Raw genomic sequence first — 13,434 nt, 5'->3', positions numbered from 1 at the left:
AGTCATAAGGATGGGTCCCCATGGAGCAGGGTTGCTCTTACGATCCTCAGTCTGGCTAAGATTGAGGCTCCAGGAGGGGATGTGACTGCCCCTAGGGCTACATCAGTCCTCTGGGAGAAGAGGCCCTAGAAGGTGGTGTTGGGGCAGTGTTTTAAAGGTATTTTCTGTAATTCGTTGAGTTCTTTAGAGTTAGAGGTGAGGAAAACCCACTGGTTTTCAGGGCTCTGAGCCTCAGCTTACACCTGCATGGTGCTCCCCTGAGTCGGGGCTGCCTGCCCCACACCCTGGGCTTTCCTGACTTAGCATCCCTTGCTGCTTTTATTCTCTTTTGCCTCCACAGTTGTGTGGCCTGGCAGGACATCCTTCCCAACAGATCCATAGATTAATGTCGGGGGCAGCTGGGGAGGGAAACGGGCTGAGTCTTTGGCCTCGCTTTAAATCTAGGCCCTTGTTGCCTAGCTGCCCTCTCCTGGGTGGCCGCCGGCCTACTCATGCTCACAGCACAGCAGCAATGGTTGAAGAGGCCAGCAGTGACCTGCCTGGTGTTTAAAGTTCCCCACATACAACACTTGAAAGGAAAAGATCTGTGAATATCTCCTTAATTATTTTATCTACACTCTTAGACATTAACTCCAGTCAGTACATGCTGATGTTCCTTAGAAGCCGATAATTAAAGAAGAGGGGATGTTTAGGTCAGTGGTTCTCAGTGGGGAGATTTGCCCCCCAGGGGACATCAGACAATGGCTGGTGACCCTTTTGGTAGTCACAAGTGGGAAAGGGGTTTGACGGGCATCTAGTAGGTGGAGGCCAGGGAAGCTGTTAAACATCCTAGGGTGCCCAGGGCGGCCCCACCACAGTTATGCAGCCCCAAATGGCAACAGTGTCCTGGGTGAGAAGCCTTGGGTTAGGTCACAATGCCAGTAAATTAACTACTGCTTAACTCTGACTTGTCTTCAGCAAACAAGGGTAAGAATCTCCAAGATTCACAAAGCGAGCAGTAGACCAGGAGCTAGATATACTTTTCCTATTTGGGATTAAAACAGGGGCACAAAGGCAGGAAATTTTATGAATTAATGTAACCAAAGTGAAATACTTGGTTTTGTTTTGTAGCATCATCAGGGAGTTAAATTTCAAGGCAATCAAAGCCACATTTTGTTTCCCCAAAGCCACTGCTAATTTTAACTGCCTCGGCCTTTTTTCTTTTGCAGTTCTGAGTCACCCAGGGGGCTCCAAAACCCAAATTTTTATGAATGGCGCCTGCTCCCCATCTTTGCTGCCTACGCTGCCAGCCTCACTGCCCTTCCCCCTCCCAGTTGTTCCCGACTACAGGTGAGCTGCTCTTGGGAAGCACATTCTTCATCGCAGGCTGCAGTTGCTCTTGATTTCCAAAATCAGCTTTTCACAGAAATAAGCGACATTGCAGAAATTGTTTTCTTCCCTTTTAAGGTGGAACTTTACTACTACACGTTGCCATTTTTGTCCAAAGTGTAAACCACTTTAAACATAAGAATTATAAAAGCTCATAAAATTTAAATATGTATATGTTATGTGTATGCATGTAGATATGTATGAACCTATATATAAATGAAGCATGAAGGAGAAAATTTTAAATGTCTTGGGAAAACCACCTAGAGATGACTAGTTAAATCTTTAAGGGTTTCAGCCCTGTGAAGTTGTGTGGGTGTCTGTATACTATACAATGTTCGTATACTCACAGAGTGGACATCTTACCATGCCAACAACTATTGCTCAAGTATTTTAATGGTTGAATAGTGTTCAGTTGTCCGGATGTACCACTGCATCAATCCCCTATTGTGGAACAACTAGGAATCTTTGACTTCTCATTTTGCTTATAAACCTTCTTTGTTTTGTTTGTAAACCACCGGCATTTGTTCCTACTGCTCAGCTCCTCCACATACCTCTTCCGGCTGATGGCAGTTGTCGTCCACCATGGAGACATGCACTCTGGACATTTCGTGACTTACCGACGGTCTCCACCTTCGGCCAAGAACCCTTTCTCAACCAGCAACCAGTGGCTATGGGTTTCTGATGACACTGTCCGCAAGGCTAGCCTGCAGGAGGTCCTGTCCTCCAGTGCTTACCTACTGTTCTACGAACGTGTTCTGTCCAAGACACAGCACCAGAGTCAGGAGTACAAGTCTGAAGAATGACTCTGCCCCAGCCTCAAAGCTAGAGCTGATGGCACTGTCCAAACTGGCCAGGAAAAAGGCAAAACCAGACATGTATGTGTGTGTGTGCAAGCAGCCCCACTAGAGCCCTTCAGCCTCCCGGTGTGTCTGAGGAGCAGGCTGCATCTGGGAGCCCGTGGTCCCAGTTCAAACCGAGCGAGGCTCCCTGAGCAGCTGCGTGGTGTGCACTGGAAGGTGTCCGCATCGTGTTGGGAAGGCGTCCATTGTGTCCAGAGTGTCTTTTTACTCACCTGATACAGGTAATTAAAATAAATCAGACTCTGGAAGCCACCTTTTTTATATTCTAATATGTTAGGTGTCCTCAAAAGGGAGTTAACTTTATCTAATCCTCTGATGTTTCAGCATAGATCTCTTATTTTTAATAAGTAGGTCCATAAAAATTGTTGACAAGAGTTAGTAAAATAATTAAAGGCAACAATTGAGAAGAAAAAGTGCCTTTCACTTTCAATTGCTTTTGTAGCACGTCCATTCTGGAAAATACACAGTATCTAAGAGTCATATAAGCAATTTTTGAAATACTCCATTCCTCCCCAAGGTACTCACTGGCTGGCAGAGGGCGGCTAATAGATGCCTAAAGAATACCTGCCCTCCCTTTTGTATGTCTTTTTCTAATCTTTCAATTCTTTGTATGCAGTAAAAGCTCATCTGCCAGATCTGCTCCTTGGGGACATCCTTTCACTACTTTGTCAACTCTAAGTGATCCCTGACTTGCTGCTTTATCTTTTACCTACTGGGCTGAGACGTGATTATGTATTATAAAACTGTGCAAACAGTCAGAATTGAGCATTATCGCCAACACCTAAAATTGCTCTGTAGGAAGCCCTTTCCCCCACAGAGTCCACTGGGTGGTTTTTCTCACCTCTTTACTTATTGCCCATGGAGAGCTCCTCAGGTTTACAGGTGAAGCCACGGGCTGTGTACACAGACAGCCCCTGCCTTGGTTTGAGAGCTGGACCGGGAAGAAAGGGTGCTGACACTGGGGCTGCAGCCTCTCCGGACTTGGCTGTCCTCATTTGTAGAGTGAAGAGTTAGATTTCATAGCCACCAAAGTCCAGCCATTTCCACAAAATAGAAGAAAGTTTTCAGTCTTATTTAAAACATATTACTACAGCTGATACTTAGTATCATTTTCTTATAGATCCACCTTGGAACATCTGTTCATTTCCAGGAGCCTAATACAAAAAGACTAGGGTGAGCATTGTCTTCCCTTTCCAAATGAGTCTCCTGAGTGCAGGCCAGGGCCGAGGCATTGTGATGACATGGTAGTATCTATGCTTTTAGCTAGGCTTTTTTAAATCAAAAAAACAAACAAATTCAAACTGTCTCTTCAGAGAGAAAGGAATAGACCTATCCAAAAGGTCACCTGAAGTGAGGCGAAGAACCCTGCTTCCTCTGTTGGGGCGAGCTGGCGGACACCTCGAGACAATGCCTTGGGGTCAGCTAAAAAAAGCCCAAGAGGCCCAGGTGATCACCATTCCGCTGGGCCCAGCATGCATCGTGGGGACTCAAAACTCTACCTATAGAATATACTATGAAGGTTGTCCAGACCACAGACATCAAAGGAGGTTGCAGCTTGAAGCACCTGAATGTTCGTTGCCGACATCCCTTCCTGATTTCCCTGCAGACCCTGGCTTTGAAGCTGAAGTCAGCATGCCTGTCTGATCCGAGTCTGGTGGAACACATGCCCAGTGTGTGACCTTAAACTGCATCGCCAAGCTGTAGCTTTGAGTTACTGCTATTCTGCATTGCTTTACTCTTTGAAATCTGCCACTGAAGAGAGGTGGCTGCCAGGAAAGGGGTAATCCTTTGAACTTCTTTGGTCAGAGGCCAGGGTTTGAGCCAAGGTTGTAAATGTGAATGATAATATGTGCAAAGTCTCTTGACCTGACTTAAAGCTGACTTCCTCATTTCGTAAGTTATTAGACATCAAGTAGCAGCCAAATAATCTTATTTCTACTTTTAAGTTATTTACAAGGTAGCTTCTTTTAGCAAAGACCTAAGTTAAATTAGTAGTTTATACCATAGGAACTGCTGATTTATGTATTTGCTAAAGGTACCTTTTGTATCTGCTGTGTATTATAGCAATAAAAGGATTTCTTTGTTAGCAAAAAAGCAACTGGTTTTCTTTCATAATTTACTAACTGGATACAAACGTCCTCTTTCTGAATTCTGCATTGTTATGTGATAAGCTCTATTCTTGGGTTAAACCTTTTCTCTGTTCCCTGTTGGTAAAAGGAAGCCCAGCTCCCTCTTGGGAGTAGAGAGGGAAGGAGAGAACTACACAATGTGAAACATGTTTTTACTTCTTAGTAGGCAGAATTTTACGGAACGTCAGATTGACCCGCGGAGCCAGAATCTTCTTTCGGACAGGGAGACTGTGGTACCAGTGAGTGTTGGTCGGGGGGTTCATCATAAGTAAACTTCCGTGGGCCAGCTGAAGCCTGACCACCTCCACCCTCCTGGAGGGGTTTCTCCCTCGAGAATCCTTATGCCGGAAGAAGAAATCTCTGCAGGCCCCGAAGGAGACAGAGGCGATGGGGCTGCCCGGAGCCAGTTCCCTTTCATCATCACGATGCTCACCAATGTGGTCACAGCCATCTTTGTACCTGCAGTGAGAACAGCATGGTTTAGAAAACAGCCCTCTGCTGAAATGCACCAACACTGCAGAATCGTCATTTTCTTACAGTCTGGAAGGTGCTGTGAGTGTCCCTGCTAGAGGCCCTTTTCCAGTTCTACACATGAGCCAAGCCTGAACCAAACCATTTTTACTTTGTTATCTAGTCCTATTTGATCCTTGAAAACCTAACACCAGTACAAGCCAAAAACACATTTTCTAGTTCTGGTTCATACATTAAACTTATATAAAATGGTTTCTCCCTCCATTTAAAATAAAATCCATATTTCCTGCAGGGTCTGGTCTGAGCTCATGCCATACCCCTCTCTCTCATTCATTGCTTTCTGGCAATATTGGGGTTTCTGCTCCATAGATAGTCCACGCCCCCTCTGTTCCTCCTCCCCATGTCTGTGTGGCCTGAGCTCTTTCTCCATAGCTATGGGCTTCTCCTCTAACCACCTTCCCCTAAACCCAGAGTTGTTAACCAGGGTGATCTGACCCCCCAAGAAGAGCAGGCAATATCTGGAGACATTCTGATTGCTATGACTGGGGGAGGAGGTGCTACTGGCTTTTAGAGTGGGGAGGCCAGGCAGAGATATGCTTCACATCCCACCATGCCACAGAATTATCTGGCTGAAGCCATCAATAGTGCTGTTGTTGAGAAATCCAGACCCCTCCCTTCCAGCCATTCTTAGTCAACTCAGCCTGTTTAATTTCCTTCAAGATGCTCATCTGCATCTGAAATTGTCTTGTTCTACTGCTCATCAGTCAATCAGCCCTCACCCCCCATGCACAGGAGCTCCAAGAGTGAATGCTCATGTGTATTACATCCCTGGCACACCAAAGAACTCTTTATTGTACAAATGGGTAAAATATGGTGGAACCCTAACCTCTTCCTCCTGCAAGAGTTAAGAGTTATTAAATTCAGTCCAGTGGCCTAAAAAACAAAACAAAACATTCACCTGTTGACAAGCACAAAGTTGAAGGTCTTTCCAGTCACCAAAGAAACGCAGTCCCGGACGTGCTCTAGAACTGGGACCCAGGGCTTTGGAGACAGAGTAAGGCCTGAGAACGTGTAGGTCAGCCCAGCGTCGCCATATGTCGCCTGTTTCCTGGGCACACTGTGCCACTTCCCAAACACCTGGACCCTGGCCAGTGCACCTGTGCAGATGAAACATGGCAGCTCAGAAAACCAGGCAGGTGAGTTCTCTGCACCTGCTTCCTCAGTATTCAGGATAGAAAAGGAGCAAGTCCTCCAGGAGACGCTGAGAACCCCTCCGCATTGGAATTACCTGGCTATCAGCCATCTCTCCTGCTGGACCAGTGCTTCCCAGCCCAGGCTGCACATTAGAATCCCCTGAGAGCTTTCCCAAACACTGACGGCCCAGGCTGTATCCCTAGCTATTCTGATTCAACTGGCCTTGGGTAGAACCTAGTAGTTTTCTAATCTTCCCAGATGATGCAATCAGTAGCCAGGTAGCAATTCACTCTCACCTGCCAGCTCCTGGCAGGCCAAGCACGGCAATCCTGTTTTTTCCCAAATTTGTATCCCAAGTGCCTAGCAAGATGCTTGGCCCAGAGATGCCCAGAGAATAAGTGTTGACTGAGTTAATGGACTCATCAATATTTAATGGCTCCTGATTTCAGATTTCTGCAAAACACAGACCACTAGTTTGGTCAACCAAGCCTTCAACCCACACCCCTCCATCCTAGGCTTACCTGTAAAATATTCCACTTCTTGCTCCAACTCTTGGAAAATCCTGTCTGCTTCAGCTTTGCCAAACAGGACTGTGTAATCGCAGTCCAGACCCTCAGCTCGAATGCGCCGCCAGCTGGGGCCTGCTAAGTCAGTTCCATTCCCATTCCCTGGGGTTTCTCTCCTGGGCCGTTTCCTGCTGCTTTCCTCATCTCCTCCCAACTCTGCTGGGCCTTCTCCAGAATTCTCCTGCTCTTTCTTTCTCCAAAGGCCCCCGCAAGCTCCCTTCACCAGGAATCTGTCCATCTTGTCTCCACAAAGCAAAGACCCGACTGCCAATGAGTGGGTTGAGAGGGCTTGCACAGGCTCTGTACCAGATGCAAAAACTTGCTTGGTGCAGAAAGATTCCACAGCAGTATTCCTCCTCACTGTTTTTAAGTTTATTTTAAAGTTTAACACCATGTCCTAGAAAGGAAGTAGAGGAAAAGAAAATGGAAGGGTTCCTTGGGATGATTTGGGGGGCCGGGTGGGGTGGGAGTTCGGGGGTGGGGTGGGGGGAGCCTGGCTATGCACCAGAACCGGCTGGCTAGCTTGCAAAAACCCAAATACCTGCCCTGCACCAGCAAACCCCTGAATTTTTTAAGAGACCCGCCCTTCCCTTCCCAGGAATGCACATGCCACCGAAAAAGTTGGAAAGTACAATCCAAACCGTCATTTTACTGGTAGGAAAACTGATACCGAGAGAAGGGGAAGGATTTGCCTGAAGTCACTCATAAAAGCAGTGGCTCTGTCCACTTCACCTATAACCGGCCTTCCTACACTTGTATTGAAATAAGTATAGTGATCCTGAAATGGATAGGACTCAGAATTTAAATGTAAACCAGTTAAACGTGGTTATACATACACGCCAAATTCTGATGGAAAACACGAACGTGCGTGGGGTCGGGACAGCGAGTATTCTCATTAAAATCTATGATGGCAATAGCGAAGCTCCGATCCTGCAACAACGTTATAAGAGACTGGCAGGAAAGAGAACACTCACCCCCGATCGCAGCACTGCTTCCGGGTAGGTCCCGGTTGCAAGCTAGGAAATGCAGGCCAATTTGCAAAAGAGGGTAGCGGGCGGTCTCATGGCGCCACCTGTAGGCCTTCTGGGAGCGTAGCAAGCATTACAGTTTCAGAGTAATGTCACTGTTGAGTGAGGATCATCTGTGTTTGGGGAGCTGTTGTTTGGTGTCTCCTCTCCCTGGGGGTTAACTTGAGAATTGAGCCACTAACATATTGTGGCAGGTAGTTCAGCACGAGTTCTGCAGTTTGACCCCGTGGCTCCCTTTTCTGTCTCTTCCACTCTGGCTATGTGCCTCCTACAGGTCATTTAACCTCTCTGGGCTTGAATTGCCTTATCTGTACAGTGTGGACCATAAAATCTATGCCACTGGAGCACCATGAGGATTAAACGAAAGGATGTGTGAGAAATGCCTCTGTGCTCCAAATAAATGTTAGGTTCTGTTGGGAGGAAGTCGGTTCAGAGACGCAGGGAAGTCAGAGTGAAAGGTGAGGAAGGAATTCATTAAAGCGAGACTGTCAGGGAGTTGCAGAAAAGAATGATGAAGGAAGTTCACTGAACAGCTACTCAGCACGGGGCACATCCCCTGCTAACTCCTTAAGCCAGCGTCACCTGGTGTCCAGTGTCCGCTTAGACCTGCACAGCATGGGAACTGAGTCCCTACCACCCCAGGCTTTGGGGGAGCTGCAGAGCACTGGATGGAGTAATTAGGTTCTGTGAACTTCCTAGAGGCAAAGAAAGGAGACCTTCAGGCAGGCTACCAGACAGCAGGGCTGTAGGCTGCAGTTCCATCTGGGTCACCCAGGCGACCGTAGTTTTACAAGCCAAGATCTGAGCTCTCAGCAGCCCCTCCCTACTTATCTGAAATGGGACAGAGAGAGCGAAGATTTGAGTTTAAATCCTGAGGACTGGAATGAAAAAACAAAGTAACAAAGACACCACTGTTAAAGTGCAGAGACAAAACGTTAGAAGTTGAGCAGTGAGGAGTTTATTTAAGGCAAAAAGTGCACACTTAGAGAAAGGGGAGTGTGGGCTACCTCAGAGAAGAGGTGCTGGAAGGTTTAAATTTTATTTAAGGCTACACACTTAGAAAGTATGGGTGACCTCAGAGAGAGAGGTGTGTGCTAAAAGGCTGGGGGTTCCCCCTTTTAAGGATTTTTCAGGAATGTGACAAAGGGGTAGGGAGTGTAGACTTGTTAAGTGGTCCCAAGATGTTTATCTCTGATGAGAGACATTAAGTCTCTTATAGTCCTCCAGGTAATTCTGCAAAATTAACTTAACACAAGAAATTTACTGCTCTGATTCCTTCCCAGGAAAGCAGCTTCCCCCTGGGAACATATCAATCAAGACCGCCTGCCCTGCCACCCACAGTGGGCTAAGTTTATTGTCTGTTTGCTGAAGAGTATGTTAAGAATCTTAGTTCTTAACTTCCTGGGTTTAAAATGCAATTTTAACTTTAAGGTGGAATCTTTCCTGTTTTATTATGCTGTTTATAGCTGGGCTTGTGCTAAATTAATTGTGATGCTCATCTCTTGCCCAGTTGCTGATGACTTGATTAGGAGCTGGAGGAGGAAAATACACCATATAGGTAAAGTTAAAGAATAAGCTGGATCTTTTAGCAGGCTAAGGTGAATCTTAGAATGCATGATCTAATTGACACAATGAAGACATGGGCTGTGCTCAGACACTTTTCCTTATCTGGGGAATATTCAAATATTCCAGGCCAAGTTCCTCCTGGCCTTTTAAGCTTTAACTGATTAACTCTCTGAGTCTTCTGGTTCTCTAGTTTTAACTGGCTAACTCTTTTGAGTCCCTTCCAGTGGGCTTTACTGGCCTTATTCTCTTTCCACCCCGCCCATATCTACTCTTCTAACAGTTGTATTATTGCTCCTACTTTTTTGTTTACTTGCTGTGACCCCCAATGGAATGAAAACGCTGTGAGGTCATGAGCTTTGTTTTGAATCTTAGTATCTAGTTCTGCATATTTTGACAAATGTGTATTTGTACGGAGTTGTGTGACGACTGTTAGGAATGCTAGGTAGAAAGACAGACATGAGCAGCGAGGGAAGGGGAAGATAAGGTTCAAGGAAAAAAAAACTGCCCGAATTCTGCCCAGAAAGGGGATCCCACGTGGAGACAACAGGTTTTGCAGGGAGATAACTTTTTGCCTATTGGGAGCAGGCCGAATTGTCCCAACCAGGTCCCAACGCAGGCGCAATCGAAGAAAACTAAGAACCTCCCAAACCACACCTTCTAATAATCTCATTAAAATAAAATTGTTGTTTTGCTCCGCCCACCTGCCATGGACTTTTCTGTGTGCAGTCTGGGAAGAGAACCGGGCAAAGAGGAATGGGTGGAAGACTGGCGCTGTCAATCAAATGACCTCACCCTGTCAATCAAAGGAAGTGCCTCCAAGCTAGGTGGTGATAAACCCTCCCCCCAAAGTTCCGCGCCTTAGTCCACCTCCAGCCTGGCGCAGTCTAGAAGTTCCCCTCTGCTTCGCTGTTGTGTCTCTGCCTTTCAATTCTCTGTTGCTGCGGGGACAAGGACCGGGGAGAACGAAGTCAATCTCCAACAGATTTGGCGCCGGGTCTCAGGATAGCCGCTCCCGGCGAACGGCGTGTGCCTCGCCGCCCTGGCCGGGGGCACTCACCACCTACCTATTCTCTGGGAATCCCTCCCCTCCCTTCCTTTTCTGTGTTCTCATATTTCTCTTACTCGCTGCGTTTCTTTTCCTCCCCTCCTCACTTTTGGGTCACCTACCGGTCAGCTAATTGGGACGACCCCACAGAGACCCCATCTCATGATGCCCTCAGCCCGTGAGAGGTCCGCAAGACCGGCCGGAGGCGGTGCCCACGGGTGCGAGGCTTGCGGGAACCCTTCCGCAGGAGGCGGGTGAAAACTGCGTCCTCGGGAAGGTCGCCCGGAGCAGCCCGCGGTATCTCCCCTTACTCTCCCAAGGGCGCCCCACGGGAGCTGAGAGGCTTCTCACTCGCCTTGATCCTAAGACCCTTTGCTCCTTGTGCGTTTAGATGGGCGCGTCCGCTCCTGCTGTTTGCTCTGTTTTCCATTTAGAGAGGAACAGAGACGTTTGCTCTGCGATGGGATTTTCAGGTCTGACTTGACTCCGCCCTCCCACCGCGAGCCCTCCGCTCCTGCCTAGCAGGCGTCTGTGGGAGCCACAAAGTCTAGGGCCAAATCCTCTTCCTCAGCAAGGCAGGTTTTTTCTCACAGCTGCCTTAGCCCAAGGCAGCCCGAGACCGTCTTTCCTAACTAGTTTGATGCCCTCTCTCGGTTCCGGACCTTGACTCAGGCCTCTTCGTACTGACCCCTGACTAGGCTCTCAGATCTCCAGGAGGCTTGCCTAGCCAGAACCCTCCTTTGTGTTCTGCTGACTCTGGGGGTTTCAGTTGAGAGCTGCCTCCGTCCTCTTCTTCCTTTACCCTGGCACCTATAGCTGCTAACAAAACCTTGATCAATAGAGACCCAGCAGGTGTAAAGACCAAAGTTACCTTGAAGGTCACTCCTCTAGAATCCTATTCTCCCATTTCCTGTGCATATGATTGGAGGTGGCTCCACCCCTGCCCCTTCTGATAAGGGCAAACAATCACAGGGGCCACCCACTCAGTGCAATGCTTCAGCTTAATGTGTGAGGTCCCTAGGGAATCCTGGAGCCAGGAGTGTTACCCGTTGGGGGTGCCGTCCCTCCAGATTTCAAAGACTAGGGTTCGCCAGACTCTTTACATGGCCCCCCATCCTGCGGATGTCCAAGAGGCACCACTTGGAATCTCCATCTTTGATCCTGAGCCTTGCCCTAATTTAGTGAGTTGCCCTAATTTAGATACATGGGAACCGATGGCAGTGAAAAGGTACCATTTCACCGGTTGTCACAAACACAATGCGTGGGGACATCCATCCAGAGCAGATGAATACTAGGCCACTGAGTGACAGACAACCTCAGGATGCTGGGCTTTCTCACTCAGTAGTCCTTCCCATCCATTCTAGATGGGGAACCAGCACTCGACTCACTGCAATAGCCCCTCGGGTTGCATCCTCAATACTGGGAATGCTTTGACCCCCCCAGACCCTGAGGAGATCAAGGCTCAAATTTATGGGTGACAGCCTGATCCCAATACAAACTCCCCAGTGGGAAACTTGACCCCCAGAAGGGAAGCTAAATTACAATACCATCCTGCAAGTAGACCTAGTCTGCAGATGGCATGGTAAATAGCCAGAGGTCCCCTATGTCCAGGCCTTTCTCTGGGAGAGTGGAGATCTGTTCCATAAATGCAAACTAACAACACTGGCTCTACTCCCTGCAGGCCTCCCCTGAGACACCCCAGAACCTAAGCATTCTACAGAGGGCAGCGATCCAAACAAGCCAGTGCCCTCTGAGAAACCTCTACTCTGTCCCACTTTGCCCCCTTACCCTGCCCTTCATCAGACTGCAACCCCCTGGGGCCGTCAACCCCACCCAAATACCCTGCTGCTCCCAAATCTTCCCATATTCCAGTTCTCCCTGTGCCCCCAGATGTTCCCCTGCTCTGGAGGGCCGCCCCACCATGGGACAGCAACCATTACGTCCACAGAGGGTCTGCCCCCTTGTGGAGGCAGCAGGGGAATTGGCCCCCCAACCCCGCTTGTCCATAAGTCCTTCTCTCTCACCAAACTTAAACAACTTAAAACAGACCCGGAGTAACCACATTGTTTTTTATGTGAAACCTTCATAAGAGTGTATATCAATAATACCTTAATAAAAAAATTGTAATAAAAAAAAGACCCCGGAAGCTACACTGACCATCCTGATGGTTATACACTGTCCCTCCAAGGATCCCAGATGGGACTATAATCTGACCAACGCTGGTTTCGGGACCATTATTTGATTTGCATAAAGGCAGGGCTTAAGGCTGGCAGGCAGAAGGTCGTCAGCTGTACAAAAGTCTCTGCTGTGACCCAGGAGCCCACTGAGAACCCGCTGCTTTTCTAGAAAGGCTTGAAGAGGTGTTCAGTAAACATACCAAGCTAGACTTGGACTCATAGGAGCGCAGGGTCATCCTGAAAGATAGATTTCTGACTCAGTCAGCACCGGATATTAAGAGGAAACTCCAAAAAGTAGTTCAGGAGTCCGAGCCTACGACAGATGACATGCTTACCGCAGCACCCCCGTTGTGTTACAGCCGAGAGCAGGCTGTGGAGGCCAGGGCTCAGGAGGAGGAACAGCAGGGAGGCTAGACATGCCCAGACGATGGCGGCCCTACAGGGCAGAGGGCAGCCCATGGGTGCTCCAGCCACACCCAAGGATGGCTCCACAAGGTGCCATATCTGCCACCGGGCAGGACACTGGACTGAAGAATGTCCCCAAAGAGGCCACCTGTCACTGCCTGCCCAAGATGTGGAAAGGCAGGGCACTGGGCTGCCTTTTGTCCCTCGAACTGAAGGGAGGTGGGTGTCTGAGGCAGACGCACACCTGCAGCTGCTCAGCCAGGACTGATGCAGCCGCCTCCAGTGGGCCCGCTGCAGGCGATCACCATCGCTGGCCTGGAGCCGAGGGCACCAGTGCATGGGGCAGGTAGGATGCTCACTTGCCTTTGAATACTGGGGCCACCTACCTTGTTCTGGCTTCCTTCTCCAGACCACTCACCTCAAGGCCTGCACTGTCTTGGGACTTACTCGTAAGCCAACCCTCTGCCCTTCACTCCCCTGTCCATTGCCTCTTTCACTGCCCATCTGCCCGCCTCCTGGGGACGACACTGGGTGTGTGGGCAGAGAGCCTATTTGAAGCTCCCTCGGGGGTAGACTAGATACTGCTATCTGGGTTTTACAGTAACAGACACACCCTTAGCTATTG

General features: G+C 48.6%; 2 protein-coding genes across 8 annotated transcripts in view; one reads left to right on the top strand and one right to left on the bottom strand.

The window, feature by feature from the left end:
- Window positions 1-4,326, top strand: part of USP30 (ubiquitin specific peptidase 30) — a 31,038-nt gene extending 26,712 nt beyond the window's left edge. For 3 of the 5 annotated variants that reach the window (XM_036903995.2, XM_036903996.2, XM_036903994.2), the window contains exons 12-13: window positions 1,209-1,329; window positions 1,907-4,326. In XM_036903995.2, the coding sequence (XP_036759890.2) occupies window positions 1,209-1,329; window positions 1,907-2,171 (386 nt within the window). In that variant the 3' untranslated portion in view covers window positions 2,172-4,326. The remainder of the gene's footprint in view (window positions 1-1,208; window positions 1,330-1,906) is intronic. The other 2 variants (XR_005028554.2, XR_008993844.1) reach the window with 2 other exon arrangements.
- Window positions 4,327-4,492: 166 nt separating this feature from the next.
- Window positions 4,493-13,434, bottom strand: part of ALKBH2 (alkB homolog 2, alpha-ketoglutarate dependent dioxygenase) — a 13,525-nt gene continuing 4,583 nt past the window's right edge. Inside the window, exons 1-4 of one of the 3 annotated variants that reach the window (XM_036903999.2) lie at window positions 7,563-8,235; window positions 6,544-6,985; window positions 5,787-5,985; window positions 4,493-4,816 (exon numbers count right to left, since the gene is read on the bottom strand). In XM_036903999.2, the coding sequence (XP_036759894.2) occupies window positions 4,510-4,816; window positions 5,787-5,985; window positions 6,544-6,982 (945 nt within the window). In that variant the 5' untranslated portion in view covers window positions 6,983-6,985; window positions 7,563-8,235 and the 3' untranslated portion in view covers window positions 4,493-4,509. Of the gene's footprint in view, window positions 4,817-5,786; window positions 5,986-6,543; window positions 6,986-7,426; window positions 7,530-7,562; window positions 8,236-13,434 lie in introns of those variants that run through there. The other 2 variants (XM_057492200.1, XM_036904001.2) reach the window with 2 other exon arrangements.

The sequence above is a fragment of the Manis pentadactyla genome, chromosome 14 (genome assembly GCF_030020395.1).
Source record: "Manis pentadactyla isolate mManPen7 chromosome 14, mManPen7.hap1, whole genome shotgun sequence".
Classification (NCBI taxonomy): Eukaryota; Metazoa; Chordata; class Mammalia; order Pholidota; family Manidae; genus Manis; species Manis pentadactyla.
The sequence above is the reverse complement of the archived record's forward strand: the minus strand, read 5'-3'. Positions and strand labels throughout refer to the sequence as shown.